The sequence below is a fragment of the Syngnathus leptorhynchus genome, chromosome 17, assembly GCF_054491065.1.
Source record: "Syngnathus leptorhynchus isolate UIUO chromosome 17, UIUO_Slep, whole genome shotgun sequence".
Taxonomy (NCBI): Eukaryota; Metazoa; Chordata; class Actinopteri; order Syngnathiformes; family Syngnathidae; genus Syngnathus; species Syngnathus leptorhynchus.
Window position 1 is genome coordinate 3,466,659 of NC_141211.1, and position 16,684 is coordinate 3,483,342.

The 16,684-nt window shown below is 45.8% G+C and overlaps 3 protein-coding genes across 7 annotated transcripts in view; all 3 read left to right on the forward strand.

The window, feature by feature from the left end:
• The window catches only part of tmigd1 (transmembrane and immunoglobulin domain containing 1), a 25,513-nt gene extending 16,993 nt beyond the window's left edge, over positions 1-8,520 (forward strand). For both annotated transcript variants that reach the window (XM_085936077.1, XM_085936078.1), the window contains exons 5-12: positions 6,075-6,369; positions 6,630-6,711; positions 6,822-6,835; positions 7,011-7,073; positions 7,369-7,653; positions 7,753-8,040; positions 8,108-8,211; positions 8,302-8,520. In XM_085936077.1, the coding sequence (XP_085792203.1) occupies positions 6,653-6,711; positions 6,822-6,835; positions 7,011-7,073; positions 7,369-7,653; positions 7,753-8,040; positions 8,108-8,211; positions 8,302-8,313 (825 nt within the window). In that variant the 5' untranslated portion in view covers positions 6,075-6,369; positions 6,630-6,652 and the 3' untranslated portion in view covers positions 8,314-8,520. The remainder of the gene's footprint in view (positions 1-6,074; positions 6,370-6,629; positions 6,712-6,821; positions 6,836-7,010; positions 7,074-7,368; positions 7,654-7,752; positions 8,041-8,107; positions 8,212-8,301) is intronic.
• Positions 8,521-9,566: 1,046 nt separating this feature from the next.
• pimreg (PICALM interacting mitotic regulator) lies at positions 9,567-12,484 on the forward strand. 3 transcript variants are annotated; one of them, XM_085936406.1, is made up of 6 exons: positions 9,700-9,863; positions 10,062-10,377; positions 10,444-10,709; positions 10,795-10,890; positions 11,237-11,276; positions 11,689-11,823. In XM_085936406.1, the coding sequence occupies exons 2-5, from the start codon at positions 10,087-10,089 to the stop codon at positions 11,265-11,267; spliced, it is 684 nt and encodes a 227-aa protein (XP_085792532.1). In that variant the 5' UTR covers positions 9,700-9,863; positions 10,062-10,086; the 3' UTR covers positions 11,268-11,276; positions 11,689-11,823. The 3 variants fall into 3 exon arrangements, with proteins under 3 accessions (XP_085792531.1, XP_085792532.1, XP_085792530.1); XM_085936405.1 differs by lacking the exons at positions 9,700-9,863; positions 11,237-11,276 and adding an exon at positions 9,567-9,667 and having other exon boundaries at positions 11,689-12,484; XM_085936404.1 differs by lacking the exon at positions 11,237-11,276 and having other exon boundaries at positions 9,705-9,863; positions 11,689-12,484.
• Positions 12,485-12,677: 193 nt separating this feature from the next.
• On the forward strand, positions 12,678-16,644 carry cct8 (chaperonin containing TCP1, subunit 8 (theta)). 2 transcript variants are annotated; one of them, XM_085936402.1, is made up of 16 exons: positions 12,678-12,846; positions 13,343-13,433; positions 13,520-13,599; positions 13,678-13,827; positions 13,939-14,119; positions 14,202-14,263; positions 14,334-14,471; positions 14,565-14,743; positions 14,835-14,901; positions 14,977-15,064; positions 15,147-15,262; positions 15,374-15,445; positions 15,527-15,691; positions 15,763-15,882; positions 15,997-16,115; positions 16,420-16,644. In XM_085936402.1, the coding sequence occupies exons 1-15, from the start codon at positions 12,787-12,789 to the stop codon at positions 16,099-16,101; spliced, it is 1,674 nt and encodes a 557-aa protein (XP_085792528.1). In that variant the 5' UTR covers positions 12,678-12,786; the 3' UTR covers positions 16,102-16,115; positions 16,420-16,644. The 2 variants fall into 2 exon arrangements, with proteins under 2 accessions (XP_085792528.1, XP_085792529.1); XM_085936403.1 differs by lacking the exon at positions 15,997-16,115.
• Positions 16,645-16,684: the final 40 nt, after the last annotated feature.

Here is a 16,684-nt window from a genome sequence, read left to right on the forward strand (position 1 = left end):
TTTTTTTTTTTTTTTAATTCAAGATTGCAATTTTTTTGTGTGATTATTTTTTTTGTATTCAAGATCCTCTTCCCATGTAAGCTTAGAGTGCGAGGAGATGATAGCTGAGAAGACATTTTGGGTGAGGCGGCGTTGCTGATTGTGCACCACAGGCGACTGCGAACACAAATGACAGACGCAGCAGCGCGCCGACTTATGTCTGACAGCACACAAATGTAAAAACGCAAGAATGACAACCTATGATCATGTTTTTCTTCAAATGCTTTTTTGATGGAGAGAAAATAGATTGTTTTTTTAATTCATTTTTTGTTATGTATTTGTACGTAGGCATCAGCACAGGCCCCAAAAAAGTCTCAAGTACCCAAAATTGCTAATTAAGTCAGCCATTTTGTTTGGAGGCGGCCATTTTAGGTCATTTTTCCACGGGGGTCCTTCAAAACTTGTCTTCTTCCCCCCCTCTCTGCGGCTGATGAGTTCTCTGAAACAGAGGGGCTGTGATTGGGCACATCCGTTTTTTTTCTTTTTCTTCCAGCCCGTCTCCCGTGGCAACCACCAAGCCGATTCCTCGAGCCTTCTTTCATCGCGACGCCTCCGATTGTGTTGTCGTTCAGCCAAGACAATACGCTTTGTGACTATCGGCCGAGATTATACGCAGCTCGGTTCGGCTGCGCATCGCCGTGCCCGCGCACGTGCTGCGTTGCGTGCGTGTGTGCTGCCTACAGGTGACTCATCGTACTGCAGATGACCACAATGTGCTGCTGCTGCTGTTTGAGAATTCCAAGCTCACATTCGTCTTCGTCATCCTCCTATTTCTCCTCGACACGATTCCTACTTGAGCTCAAAATGTCCAGCTCACACACAAGCCACCTTTTAATACCGAGATAGATGAGAATACATCGAAACAAAATATTCCCTTTGCGCCACATCACATTGTGTTAAAAAAAAAAACACCGGGGCCTATTTCCATATTCATATGCATTTCAGTGCATGGTGAGAGCTCATGAGCATCAAATAGAAAATCTTGTATGGAAAGTAAATTGCGGGTTGTGTAAGTGTGATGTCACATTTGTTAAAAAAAAAAAGCCAAAGGAAAAATAGGTGGTTTATTTTTATTTTTTTTTAAATTATTTTTACACGCAAATCAATGAAATAATCCTGCGGATAAATAATCCTGTTAGGTGACGCTTCTCACTGTCGTGGTTGGAAACGTGAGCCAAAATAGATCAGCCTAATCTTTGTCGTGCACACACACACACACACACACACACACACACACACACACACACACACACACATTTCCATGGTAATTACCCCCGAGCCTCTCTCGGGGGGCCCGGGGGGCCCCACGGGTGACGGCGGTCTCACAAGAGTCCCAGTTGGCCCATTGAGGAGATCATTAGATTGGTTAGTGTAATCTACAACAAGCCCCCTGAGTGTGTACATGTGTGTGTGCGTGCGTGTGTGTTCACGCGTTAAGCGGCTGTTCAATAGACTCGGAGGGTCCGCTGGTTGGGGGCGGGGGGGAACCTTAGCTTTACTGCCGCCATCAGAGGGTCTTGTTTAGCCGCAGCTGGGATTTGAACCCCCCTCGGGAGTTCGCCTGATGGTTCATGATAGTGCACTTGAATGAAACAGGAAATAGCTGTTAAATTGCCAAGCCAACTACCCCCCCCCCCCCCCCCGACCCCTAAAAAAAAAATCTATGCAATCATTAAACAAAAAAAGAGAGAAAACATTTTGTTTCTTATTTTTCCTTTTTTTGCCAAAGATGAGTCATTTTGGTTCTTCTTGTTTTGCTTTCTAAGAAAGAAAAAAATGGGAGGGATAAATAAAAAGAAATGTTTTTCTCTTCTCATTAGGAAGACAAGAAAATATTGTTTATATAAAAAAAACAAGGCCACCTTCCTTCAGTCTTTCAGAAACAAGCATTCATTTAGTTGCTTCTAGAAATCAAACCAATACTACGTCATATTGTCTATTTTCTCATTGCTACCAATTCTTCGTGTATTGTAATTAGAAATAAAATACAGCAGCGCTGTTAAAACATCCAACCTCCGACATTTTATCACACTGTCGGTTCCATTTTTTTTGCAGGTTTTGTGCAAAATAGGCAGCTTGACTTTGCCAATCAGCGGCCTGGCTCTTTTAAACGCTCTGCCATTTTCCTGCCGTCGTTTGACACAAGCAAAAAAAACAAAACGAAAAGCTCCATTTTTTTTTCTTCCCTCGCTCTCTTTCCATCCGGCGGAGTGAAAAGGAGAGTGAGGAGGAAGAGAGGGGCGACTGATTGCTCCTTTTGTTTAAGAGTGAAGCTCGCCACCTCTCGGGGGATAATTGGCGCACGAGGAGGCTTAAACGTGGCAAATAAAAGAGAAGGGAAAAAAAACAAAACAAGATTGCTTGCCCGTGGGCTCGGAATTTCAACCTTTTCAAGGTCTAACACTTGATTTGTTCTTTTATTGGCTTCTTTGATGATTAAGAAAACTCGTATGACTCAATATTGTTCGGACCTTACGATTACGGGGAGAAAATAGACGTGTCTTAAATCATTCCATTTGTCAAAGACTCTTTGAAAATTGCCAGCGCCATTGATGATGCCGGACAAAAAAAATAGCATGTAAGATTCCCAGTTTATTTCCAATTCCATTCGATATTCCTGGTGATGACTCACTTGTTTTCTTTTGTCTTTTTGTCGGCGTAATTAACGACAAAACTGTAAAGCATAGCGCGTACACAATAAAATCCTCGTCTGTCGTAAACACACCGCACACGAGCCACGTCCTGCGCAAACACCGATGACCTTTTTCCCCTTGCAGACGCGCGTCACAGCCGGCGAGTACATTGTGACTATCACAGCTGGCTTGTCTTCAACGTCAGTGTGTGTGTGTGTGTGTGTGTGTGTGTGTGTGTGTGTGTGTGTGTGTGTGTGTGTGTGTGTGTGTGTGTGTGTGTGTGTGTGTGTGTGTGTGTGTGTGTGTGTGTGTGTGTGTTTGTGTCTCTGCTTCATACTCTAGTCACAAGCTGGCATGGTGTGCACGTTTTCAAAAGATACTGGTTTGAAAGTGGTTTTAATTTGGTTTTATGTACCTGTCGAGACCTTTCCAAACACGATTTAGGTTAAGGGGTGCCGATGAGTTTTAAAAAAACAAAAACAAAAGGTCAAATTATCTTCAGATTTAGCATGCAATGAAACATTGGATGAGCCTGAAAAGTAAAAGATGAAACAATCAGTCACTTTGTCGATAATTCTTGAGTTGAAAGTTTTAACTTGATGAGCGCTAATTTGGTCAAATTGAAGCAAACCACTTCTTTCAAGTGGTCCTAAAATGGAGAAAACATAAGGGATGGCTTTTTTTTTCTTCCAATGTAACACAATGCAACTACCAGTTTCCAAAACATCAATGACAAGTTGGCATCATTGACAAAACGAATAACCTCCAACTACTCATTCAATATATTTTTTTTTAACCACCATCGCTAGCCATCTTTAAGTGCAGCAGTGGGCGTGACCCTCTCTGTAGGGCGGTGGCGACGGAAGGGTGAGGGAGGGGGGGGGCACATTTATGAGTCATCCGCTCGGAGAGCGCCCCTTTAGGCTCAAGTTCTTTCTTTTTTTTTTTTTTTTTTTTTTTTTTTTTTGCGCTGACTCCTCTTTCCACACCTCCAGCTCGCGTACGTAGATAAGATGGCCAGCGTGAGTCATAGCGTCGTGCCAGGTGGCCGTTTTGACGCTGGCTGAGCTTTGGAGAGGTAAAGATGGTAGAAACAAAGCTACATGGGAATGTGCGGAGGGATGGAGGGAGGGAGGGAGGTGTGAGGGATGAGGGAAGATGGAGAGAAGGGAGGGAGGGGTGGAGCTGATGCCGGCGGCCTGATGACTCATGGCGGTGCTGCGCTTTGTGCGTCACTGGCGCTGGCTGGAGGAGATAACGGGGAGAAGGTCTACGCATTTAATTACACACACACTGTACGCACACACATATACACACGCGCGTGTGTACAAAATTATATTCCCAATTACACTCTTTACATGCGAGTGATTTAAGCTTCCAGGTGTTTTCCTGCGCGCTGGTCTCGGTCGTCAAGTATTTTGGAAAAGATCCCGCGAGGTGTGCGTGGAAACAAATTAAAAGCGCCTTCAAGCCGGCACTCGCCGAGATGTGACTGGAATGTGAAGAGGACGCACATGTGCGAAAAATCAACACCAAGCCAGCTGTGATAGTCACGTTTCGTAAACATCGAAGACGATTTAGTCATCGGCCATCCAAATGTCGGTCGAGACAATTTGGACTTGGAGTCATTAAAGGAACAGTGTGAGTTTTCTTTAAAAAAACAACTTTCATTGACTCTCATGTACACGTTTGCTAAGATGATGAATTCTCTTCGACGATAACAACTGACTCATCTTGTTTGTTTTTTTTTCTTCTAAAACAAAGTAAGCCGTACAGAAGTCCATTGGTGTTTTGCTTGATGCACGTGGGCCAATTAGTCGCGCCAAAACCGAACACGACCGCTACGCTAGCGAGCCGCCTGATGAAACATTGCGTTTTGGCTGCAATAGCTCGTACGGCAATAATAGCAATCACGGCTCAAGCCTCGGCTGACAGATCCACGGCGTCCCGCGAGGTCCGGTTCAAAGGCTTTATTAGCTCGCCACTAATAGCAGTTATCTGTTATCTTGTTACGCCACTCGTGCACATTCATCACCGATGCGTCCTGCGCTGTCCTGATAAAGCTCGCTAACTTTCGGGATCTTTGCGAGGCTTTTTTTTTTTTTAATGAGCTGGATGGGTAGAGAGAAAGAAATCTGTGTATTTTCAGTGACTGGTGCTGAAACTGTTTCAAAGCATGCTTTCAAAAGGCTTAAATGAAATGCAACAAATGGATGCTAGGTTAGATGCTATTCACATTAGCATTGCTAGTCGGGGAGTGGCAACGCTTTCATCTTCTTTGTTTTGACACCCTTCAATAGTTTGAAAGCGCACTGCCGACACCTGCAGGTTAAGTCCGACGCGCGAGCTGTATATGTAGCCTAAAGCCAGAACAAAAACAAAAGAAAAAACTCCCGCCCTGAAGGGTATGGTTTGAAAGTGAGCTAAGCGGGCCGCCCGCCCGCCCTCTCTGCAAGGTCAAACAGCCGCCACAGTCAATGAGCCTCTTCAGTCGACAAAGCTCGGAATTAGTATCGTCCCCCCACCAATGGCCCAGCGGAGGGTGCCACGCGGAGGACGGCGTGTCACGAAGCGATGGGCGGGAGGAGGTGGAGCGTCGGGGGGCCTGTGACGCCACAGCTTCGTCAGGCGGATGAGTCACAGGCTGAAAAACGAGAGCCGAGCGTGTCTTTTCCGGTAGAAGAAGTGAAATTAGGACACTTGATGCGCCCATCAGACAAGGACTTAATTAAAGCGCAATCACATCTAAGCAAATTATGCCAGCGCTGCCTCGACGGGCTGCCGTTGTGATCGCTATCTGTAATGTTGCTCAAACACGGGCCTGTGACTCACTGGCCTAGATTACTTTTCATGTTTTACTTCTCGCAGTCACTCTCGCACAAAATACAAATATCGCCGCAACCCGTCTAACGCCCCCCCCCCCACCCTTCTCGTCCTGCTGCGTGCAAATGACACAAAATTGCTCGCCCCCAATGGAGGCAGCTCAAGTGTTTGCAGGTGACAGCAAGCCCACCCCCCCTTCACCCCCACCTCTCTTTGTGTCCACCCCCTTGACCATCTTCGCTCCCGTCTTGGTGGTTACCCTCTCCCGTCTCGTGATTATCAGCTGCAGCAGACGCCAGAACGCGTAGCCGCCATTATCCCCGAAAGCCCCTCAAAGCTTTTTAACATGCTATCGGCGCCCCCCGCCCAATCCGCCACCCCTTTGTTCCTCCATCTTGGCTCCGCCTCTCGTGACGCTGCCGCTACCATTAACTACGCCACATCACAGTGACGAGCCCCCCCCCCCCCCCCAACCCATCTCGGCGCTATCATCATCATCCTAATCACACCACCGGACCCCTTATCTCCCATCACCAAATCTGCTCTGACACAAAGCAATTATCTCTCATTTGCTCACAGATTCCCAGCCGCCAATCAACCACTACCCCCCCCCCCCATAAACGCCACCCAACAACCCTCTCATCGCTACCTAGTGGGGAAAGGCGGTACTACGTCATGGGCCATCAATGACACTGCACATGAACACTGAAAGCGGGAGGGGGCGGGGACGACGGACCCTGGTGGGCTTTGCCGCATCACTGATGATGGGTGATGCCGCCCACGCGACGTGACTTCGTCATCATGGCTACCTGTCATGAAGCCGAGAGCGCCACCTAGAGGGAGGACTTGTAGGTCTTCCAAAACCTGCAATGAGGTACACGTATTATCAAATTGATTAATTTTCCCGGGAAGACATTGAAAGATTTTTTTTAATAAATTAAAATTTTGTGCTATAGCCTCCAATCAGATTGTTCCACTATTATCTCTAACAGTACAAAGTAAGAACCTTGTTGATTTTCAGTAGGGCTATACCACTCACGGCCACTTGGGGCAGCACGCTCACTTTTTTTTTTTTTTTTTTTTTACTATGGACTATCTGTATCTTTTATTGTCATGTCTTTTTTTTTTTTGAAGGCGCTTGCACTGCAATCCTTTTCATGTCCACACCCAAGATTGAGCACTGGCTGCCAATAAAAAAATACAACAATAAACAGAGGTCAGAAACTCACACATGATTGATAACAAACAGCGAGAAGTCATAAAGCTCAACTCCCCTTCGGCGTCTTTAAGAGCAAACTGACTCATTGTCATGTCTCAAATCTTCAGGCGAGCACACTCAGGTGAGCTACAATGCTTGCCGCTGTTCACATTCATTCTTTCGATAGAATCTGTACAAACTCACAGTATGTGTTATTTTAGTTGCGCTACTTTTTTCTTTTTCTTTTCAACATTGACAAAAGGACATCATGAAGAGCTTATGATTAATTCTAAACTTTTCTCTCACTTTCTTACCAGCAAGGAATAAAATGGGATCCTACTGTGTTCTTGTGTTAGCGCTGTGTGCCGCACAAACATTGTGTAAGTATGACATGCACACGCACACAAATACACACAAATAGCCAGTCAATTCCGAGAAACCAACATCGTGCGTCATACTGTGTTTTTTTTTATTATTTTTCTCCGCCAAGGCCGAATTGCTCGAGGTTATGCTTTTGATTGCCGTTTGTTGAAATGTAAAAAAAAAATCAAACTCCAAATTTCAAGAGGACAAACTTCAATACAATATTAAGTTGGGCAATCGAATTCCTCGTGTGAAAACTCAACTTTTTTTTTTTTTTTTTCCCTCATCTGCTAATCTATCCTTCATCCCAAGGCCTCACCATCGAGTCGGTGCCCGGCGTGGACGGCGAGGGAGTCATCCTGACCGAACTGGAGCGAACCGTTACGCTGGTGTGTTCCACCAACCGATCCGAGGATGAGGGAACGGAACTGGTGTGGCTGAGGAACGGCGCCACGGTGACTCTCCGCCAAGGAAACCGCAAGGGACAAAGTGCCGTGTGCATCATGCCGGTCATCCACCAGGACAACGGCGCCACCTTCACCTGCCACCTGAGCAGCAACGCCAGCGTTGAGGCTTCCGTCACACTCAATGTCACATGTGTGTTGTTATCTCATTCTCTGCCATTGACGGCTATAGACGTCAAATTATTATTTTACCTGGTTAAATCACCCGAATGTCACCCCCCCCCCCCCTCAGACGCGCCCATACTGTCGGGATCCGAGGGCGTATGGGTGGAGGATGCCTCGTCGTTGATGCTGAGCTGTGACATTTTCGCCAACCCACCCATCTCCTCGGTGCGGTGGACTCTTAACGGCAGCGCTATCGACATACTCGCAGGGGGCTTCACCCTGACCGACGACGGCTTCACGAGCCGGCTGTCTGCCAACAAGGCGGAGAAGAGTAAGCACGAGGGCCTCTACCGCTGCACGGTCGACTCGCCCGTCTACGGAATCAGGAGCAAGGACTTCCTGGTTACTGTCACAGGTGAATCCTTGCCGGTCCACAACCCACTGTTGAACTTCCACGTTGCTGACTTTGTTGTCTTCCGCAGAAAAGACCGTCAAGTTTCCACTGATGCCCATCATTGCCGGCGTGGTTGTGGTGTGCCTTACGGCGATCCTCGCCATCGTTTCACGCTGGAAGAGAATCATCAAGGTAATGTCACAAAAGCTGTGCTTAAGCGTCCCTAGACTTTTGTCCGTACATCGTGACGCTTTTAACACTCCGCTTTTTGTCTGCCGACAGTGCTGCAAGTGAAGAATCGTCATCGGCTTTACCTGTCAGCGGTCGGTTAGCGTCGCGCTAAGACTAAGAGAACCAGTCATTTGACCAACTCATTTTGTAGCTCTCCACTTGGCTGCTCGTTTCCATGACAACAGGAAGGAGCCCTTGCCCTTAATTAGCTTTGTGTGAAGCTAAGGCTAAGATACCCGGGAAATTAAACGATTCCTGATGTAGCCCTCTGTGAGGATGCCTGAAGCTGTTGTGTAATGCGTTATATAAATAAAGTTGTATTGTATTTTATTGTATTCAAAGTAAAGAGTCCTTTTGTAGCACTCCACGAGGATGCCTTTTTATTCTAAGTTATAACTCAACGAGACTGCTAACAGCCAACGAGTAAACATAAAGCTAACACAGGCCTATTGTACTTTTGATTTATTAATAAAATGCTTATACTTATAGTTTGACCGTGTAACAAATATGTTTATTTATTTTGGTTAATTTATGTGGGGAATCTATTCTTTTACCGAATTGGGAGGGAGATTATTTTTCATTGCACATTCTTATTTTTGCGTCTAAGACATTAAGTGGATTTGTCATGTCTTCTTTCAGTGCCTGAACTTTAACTACCTACTGAATGACACTGACTCATTAAAATGGTGTTATACATTTACTTTAAATGCAACAAAAAACGATGTGTCAATGTCCAAGGCCAAGCTCACAATGTCACTTAGCCCATAAAATAAAATATGGTGATGTACGTGTTCACATAAAAAAACTTGACGAATAATCAATCTAAATAGATAATGAAAGAGTTCACCCGTTCTTGTAATAGGAATAACCCCAAAACCAATTAAAAGAAACAGACAAAGCAAAGTGGTATTATGGCTTGGTAAATATCAATGGTTCTTACATAACAGAGAGAACTTAATAGAGCCTTGTGCGTTGATTGCTACTGCACAGTGATGAATTTAATCACATTGTAATTTAGCAGAAATTGTGTTAAGGCTCTTGAGACGGGCAAATAACTGAAGTTGAACCACCTTTTCCCACCCAAAAGAACTACCATAAAGACTTTAGCGACATCTGCAGGTGTATTCATGAAACACACGTCTTAAAAAAAAAAGTTCGGAAGGCCGTTGATTCAATTAATTTGATGTTGGTGATAATGAAAATCAAACTCAAGATCAAATTTGATCACATAACTCTTTTCTATAAATTTTTTATTAATATTTAAGCCGAAACTACCGGAAGTACGACTGGAGGGCGGGCTATGTGTGTGACGTCACAGACGGGGCGTTTCCCAGCCTGCTTGGAGCTTCTGCTTCACCGCCAAATTCAAACAACAGAAGACTCGTCGAGTCTTTCACAACAAAGTGCTTCTTTTAAGGTAAGGAAGACATGCGTCACTTAAGAAAAAAATCTTTGTCTAACGTTTTTTTCCTTAGTGATGGTGTGGGGATAGAAAACTTTTATCTTTATCTTCCATGAAGCTAACGTTGCGTTCAGGGGCGCTGGCCAGTTTGAAAATCCCTTGTGTCCCCAAATCCCTTGTCCGGTTTTTGTTGCGTGAAAGATTAAATAAGGTATGTGCATAAAAAAAATAAAAATAAAAAAACCGTTAACTTTTCAAGACGATTTCAGTGATATAAATATAATTATATTGTGTTTGTCCTTGATCATTTGTCTTTTTGCTTTTAGTAGGAAAGGTGCAATGTAAATTAAGATTGGATTGAAATAATGTGTTTTATTTATAAAGTTAACATCGAAACGTCCTCTTGCAGTGTTGTTCGGGTGTTTTCTTCTGTAATGGATGGTGTGGCAAAAGCCGTAGTGGGGGTCTGGCGGGCCCAAACGGCCCCGGACGATTCGGATGCCGAGAGCTCCCCTGAGGCGCCCAAAGGCTTCCGCAAGCTATCCTCTTCATCCTCCCTCAACTCGCTGCGCATTTCCCTTCGCAAGCGCCTCCCGCTGCACGCCGTTCAAACCAATTCCCTCCGGAAGGATGCCGGTGACGAGCCCACCAAGGAACAGCCCAAAACCGACACCGTCCGCAAACTGACACGCCGTGCTCGGAACTCCATCGGGGGCGTGGTTCAGGTACTTTCACTCGGGACTGAAAAACTTGCGTTCCCATCTTCATTTTCTTGACCGCCTTCTATTCAGAAGTTGCAAAGGAACAGGGAGTTCTCCCGGGACCAATGCTTGGTGGCGACACCGGGGCGTATCAGCGAGGGGGGCGACTCGCCGTCCATCCAAACCCCGAGACGCACCGGCAGGTCCGCGGCCAGGACCGGACGCACACCGAGCTCCAGAGGAAAGCAGGACAACGGCGTCCTCGGGGTGAAGCACAGCGGCGGAAGAAGGCAGCTGGTTCGCATGGCGGCGCTGCGAAGCCCCTTTGCTTCTCCCAACATGCAGAACCAGAAACCGTGAGTCACGTCCATGCTTCTCCCATCCATAAATGACAATTTGCTTCCTTCGCTCTTGACTTTTTGAACGTCTTTCCCACCACAGGAAGTTTGACCAGGATGTGGACTCTGTCTCAAATGGACTCCGCAGGCTTAAACGTCTATCGAAGGCCTTCGATGAGCTCATCGGAAGAGACGACAAGTAAGTGTGTGTTTGTATGTGAATGAAACACTTGTGTGCATTCGGGAGAACCGTTGAGATTTTCCCGTTCAATCAATCCCAGCCGGCATCTCCCGGCAGTTCCCTCCCACCCCTGCACATTCTTCGCGCCTCGATTTCAAAACTGAGGGGAATGAAGGGGCAGATGGGAGGGGACCCGTCTGTTTGTGTGTGCGCGCGCGCGCATTCTAACCAGATAAAATTCCAAGAATGTCTTTTTCTGGTTGTGCTCTTCCTGCTGTGACATTCAAAGTGCGGAAATACAGCAGTTGGCACACTTAAACATGGAGTGTTGTTGTTGCCCCACCCCCCCCTCCTCCTACAACAGGCGCTTTGGCTATTCTCAAATAGCAGAATAAGGGAAGAAGGTAAATGCATCCAAACAAATGGCAACAACTAAAAGAGGAAATTTGAGCATGTGCTGGAGATGCATGTGCCTGGAATGAGAAAAACCTTTCTTTTATTTTCATTTCTTGACAGTGGAACCTCTACTGTTAAATGAATTTATGAAAGATAAATCATTGCCTAATTTAGGTATTCTTTGATGGATCTTGTTAAAGGAGCCTAAAATGGCCACTTTAAACCCCAAAAAACAAAATGGTGGACTTTTTAGCATTACTTTACAGTAGCATTATTCCAAATGTACTTTTGGAGGTTCCACTGTTGATTGTCTTTTCTTTCCTACACTTTCGCATCTTAACATTGCTCGTGCGTTTCGACTGTACACTAACAACTACAAAACTCATTCGAATATTATATTTTGATGTGTTGGTCCTTTAGGTACAACACAATGGACAAGTGCGGTTCTTTGAGAGACATGACGACGACAGCGACAATAGTGATGAGGAGGAAGTTAGACCCCAGCGGGAAACTCAGCTGCTCCAACCTGAGCCACCAAGCCTCACAGGCGTCGCAACGTTTCGGTGGCTGGATCCGAGCCGTCCGCAAATGAGGCCTTTAATAAAGTCAGCGTAAAGGACCTTTCATATATACGCGGCCATGTTATAGAAACCAAATGTGTCACTTGCCTATTCGCAGTGTCGTGTGGTGACATGTTTCTCGAAGCTAATTAGGGATCACTATGGGTCAACTTAAGTATAGCTAACAAAAGTGGATTTGTGTTTGTTATTGTTCTTCCTCTAGCTGCTACAACCAAATGTATTAGTTACAATGTTCTTCAAACACTTTTGTTAATGAGTCATTCTTTACTGTATTTTTTAAATGAATGAGACCAAAATTGTATCTGTAGAACTAACACTAACATGTATGCATATGCAATAATGATATTAATATTTGTCTCACTTGGTTTTATAGTATTATCCATATGAATGTGCCTTTTGATACAATTTCTAGAGGTTTTTTTTTATGCATGTATGTCCTCAAGGCAAATGTGAGAAAAGTCAAATATGACCTTTGGGTGATTAGTGTTATCTACTTGTTCTGTAATGTGATTTGCATGACTTACTGTTTAGAATGGGAAAATTTGCCATTTAGAGCACCCAAGGACCAACTTTCTAATGCAAGAAAGAGGGAAAACTTAACAAATGTGAATTAAACTGCCATTTTATAGTAAGTACTTGTCTGTGTGTGGGGTTTTTTTTTAGGGGGGGCTCGTGTTAAACTAGTTACAAGTCGTGAATGACAAAGATTTGGTTCTTTTACATCTTTTTTCCTATGTTTTTTCTTCTCTGACTAATCATTACGTAGTAAAAATAAATATTAGTTAAAATGCGATATTGGTTAAGTTTGTCCCTTCTCGCTTACTGGAGAAAGGCCGACGCCTCGCCACAGGAAGCCCCGCCCTTTCTTCGTTCTCTCCGGCTTTGTGCTGTCCACGCTGCGGCTTTCCCTACACGTTGTGACGCCGCAAAAAAACCAATGGCTCTCCATGTCCCTAAAGCTCCGGGCTTTGCCCAAATGTTAAAAGACGGCGCCAAGGTGAGCCTATATGTATTTTCAATTTTACGTTGGAACTCCCCCCGCCATTAAGACTCGTCAAGCAACGTGCTAGCTAGTTAGCCATAGCCGCCTCGTTAGCACGTACTTTTCATTCACATGCTCAGACCTAGAGAAAGTTCTGGAGCGTGGTCGGGATGATGGACATCATCAACGTGCTTTATGTGTCCTGTGTGTTTAATGTGAACGTACAGATCTTCATTGAGGATCAGTTTTGATATGACTGCTAAAAACCAAGCTGTCATGTGTTGTGCTAATGCTAATGGAAATAAGCATTAAGGAATTTTCATTTCCCCCTATATGGTTTTTTTTTTTTAAATAAAAAAAAGTCAAGTATGTCGTGTTTTAAAACAATATTTCTAGATTTTTAAAAGGCAAAATAATACATATTAATTTCATTACTATGACCCTCAATGGAAAAAATCAAAACTTTTTGCACATCATTTACCATTAGTAAATATGACATCATCCTTTGCAGCACTATTCCGGTCTTGAAGAAGCCGTTTTTCGCAACATCCGAGCCTGTAAAGAACTTTCACAGACCACACGCTCGGCCTACGGGCCCAATGGTACGTGCCCATCCCATACACTTAATTTTACCACAAAAAAAAAAAAAGGGATATTAAATGAATGCCGTGCCCCCTTTTGCCCTCAGGCATGAACAAAATGGTCATCAACCACTTGGAGAAGCTGTTTGTCACCAATGATGCCGCCACCATCCTCAGAGAACTGGAGGTAAGCGCCGCCTGAGCCTGCCATTGCTGTGACATCATTGATTGATTGAGTCTGACCTGGTTCTTTGATACCCGTTAGGTGCAGCATCCAGCGGCCAAAATGATCGTGATGGCGTCCCACATGCAAGAACAGGAGGTGGGCGATGGCACCAACTTCGTCCTGGTGTTTGCCGGCGCGCTGCTGGAGCTTGCTGAGGAGCTCCTACGGATGGGTCTTTCCGTGTCAGAGGTATGTTTGCGTCCCCAAAATCATGAGGATGTAATATGCAAACAGTTCTCAGATACCTACAACAAAACAAAATGTGGCCATTAACAAAATCCGGAAACGGCTTGGCCACAGGTGATCGAAGGCTACGAGAAGGCGTGCCGGAAGGCGCTGGAGCTTCTGCCCGAGTGCGTGTGCTCAACAGCCAAGAACCTCCACGACCTGAAGGAAGCCTCGGCGATGATCCGCACGGCCATCACAAGCAAACAGTACGGCAACGAAGACTACCTGTCCAACCTCATCGCCCAAGCTTGCGGTGAGTACCAGCGCCCCCTTCTGGATATCACGTCACTCAATATCTCCTCTTTTTGATGGCCTTTTCTTCCATTTTATTTCAGTGTCCATCTTCCCAGAGTCCGGCAGTTTCAATGTGGACAACGTCCGTGTGTGTAAGATCCTGGTGAGTGTCCTCAAATTTGTGGATAGTGTCTTACTTTTAGGCCTTGTTGACTTCTTAACCTCCTTATCAGGGTTGCGGCGTGACGGCATCCTCGGTGCTGCACGGTATGGTGTTCAAAAAGGAGGCGGAGGGAGACATCACGTCGGTGAAAGACGCCAAGATCGCCGTCTTCTCCTGTCCCTTCGACTGCATGGTGACCGAGACCAAGGTGAGCCAGTCATAAAATGATGGTAGTTCTTTATTTAGTCTCATAAAAAGAAATGTAAATCATGCAGAGAAGTAACGACATTATTGGGTGCAGGGCACGGTGTTGATAAACAGCGCCAAGGAGCTGATGGACTTCAGCAAGGGCGAGGAGGACATGATGGAGTTGCAGGTGAAAGCCATCAAGGAGGCCGGCGCCAACGTGGTGGTGACGGGCGGCAAGGTGGCCGACATGGCGCTGCACTACGCCAACAAGTACAATCTGATGGTGGTCCGGTAAGGAGATTCGAAAGGAAGTTTTTCGTTACAGCCCAAAATTCTCACAAGATAGAGGAAAATATTTGGAGAAAATGTTTCTCTCCCTCAGGCTGAACTCCAAGTGGGACCTGAGGAGGTTGTGCAAGACTGTGGGCGCTGTAGCGCTGCCCAGGCTGGTGAGTCTTCCTATTTAATTTTTATTTTTTTTTTAATAAAAAAAAAATTCTTACCACTCTTGATTGCCCCTCTAGATTGCACCCACCCCTGAGGAGATCGGTCACTGCGACAGCGTTTACCTGGCGGAGGTGGGCGACACTCAGGTGGTGGTCTTCAAACACGGTGCGTCATTTCTCGCTATCAGCGGCTGGCGTGATTGAAGCTTCCAAGTGAAATGTTTTTTTTTTTTTTTTTGACGGATCAGAGAAAGAAGACGGCGCCATCTCCACCGTGGTGGTCCGAGGCTCCACCGACAACCTGATGGACGACATCGAGCGGGCCATCGACGACGGAGTTAACACCTTCAAGGTCCTCGTTAGGGTGAGTGGCATTCGCATGGGATGAACAAATTTAAATGAGATTTTTTTTCCCCCTCACAATTTAAATGTCCCACGAACTGCTTTTGCAATTGATCTCACCTTCTGTTTCCAGGACAACCGTTTGGTCCCCGGTGCGGGAGCCACCGAGATCGAGCTGGCCAATCGACTCACTTCCTTCGGAGAGGTGCGCGCTTCCCTTTGGACCTCCTTCAAAACATTCTTCATCATCTGACAGCTTTGTCACCTTCTTTCTTGCCACCTTAAGACCTGCCCCGGTTTGGAGCAGTACGCCATCAAAAAGTTTGCAGATGCCTTCGAAGCGGTGCCGCGCGCTCTGGCGGAGAACTCCGGCGTGAGGGCCAACGAGCTCATCTCCAAGATGTACTCGGTGCATCATGAGGGCAACAAGAACGCGGGTTTTGATATTGAGGTGGGCCAATAAACACGGACGACAATACACTTTTCCAGGACGACGATGACTGACTAGGTGTCGTTTTTCAGGGAGACGGCCCTTCGGTGAAGGACGTGGCCGAAGCTGGCATCCTGGACCCGTACCTGGTCAAATACTGGGGCATCAAACTGGCCACTAACGCCGCCATCACAGTACTGCGAGTGGACCAGGTACGGCCTCCGACGTGCATTTTGTCCCACGGAAGATGCAAACGTTGGTCACTCCTGCGTCCGGTCCAGAGGTTTCGTGTAGCCGGTTAGCTTAGCTGTGTGTGTACGACCCAGATCATCATGGCTAAGGCTGCAGGGGGACCCAAGGCTCCCAAGCAAAGCGGCCACTGGGACAAGGACAACTGGGACGAGGAGCCCGATAAGTTTGAAACGCACTAGAAGGCGCACAGTCAGTAGGTTTCTGGAACGTGTGTGCGCTCTCACGTGTGAAGAGTTGCCTGTCACTACTAACTTAAGTGGATGTGTTGAAGAAGAAAAACAAAACAAAAAAGTGACATCACGACAAGGGTGTGTTTACGGAATGAATTCACTCTAAACAAACGCAATGACGTGATTGCATGGGCATGAAGTCAATTGGAATTGTAGTAAGACAAGTGATTGATGACCAAGAAGACTTTTGCTTCCTCAGACCTCCTTCACTTGGTCACATTATTCCTAATTTGTGCTTCTGTTTGCTGTCTTTTTCTTGTTTTCCAGATCATCATGGCCAAACCAGCAGGGGGTCCCAAACCTCCACAGGGCAAGAAGGACTTCGATGAGGACGACTGATCATACCCTCCTTTTTTTTTTATTTTATTTAAAGCTCCGCAGTTTGGTTCATTTTGTAGAACGTCCTCACAACAACACTCAACAGAATGTGGACATGTGGCACTGTATTATGTTCTTCCTCACAAATAAAAGGCACTTGCGCTGTCAAGTTTAGCGATATTGTGACTTTATTACACAGTGTGTGTAATGAACT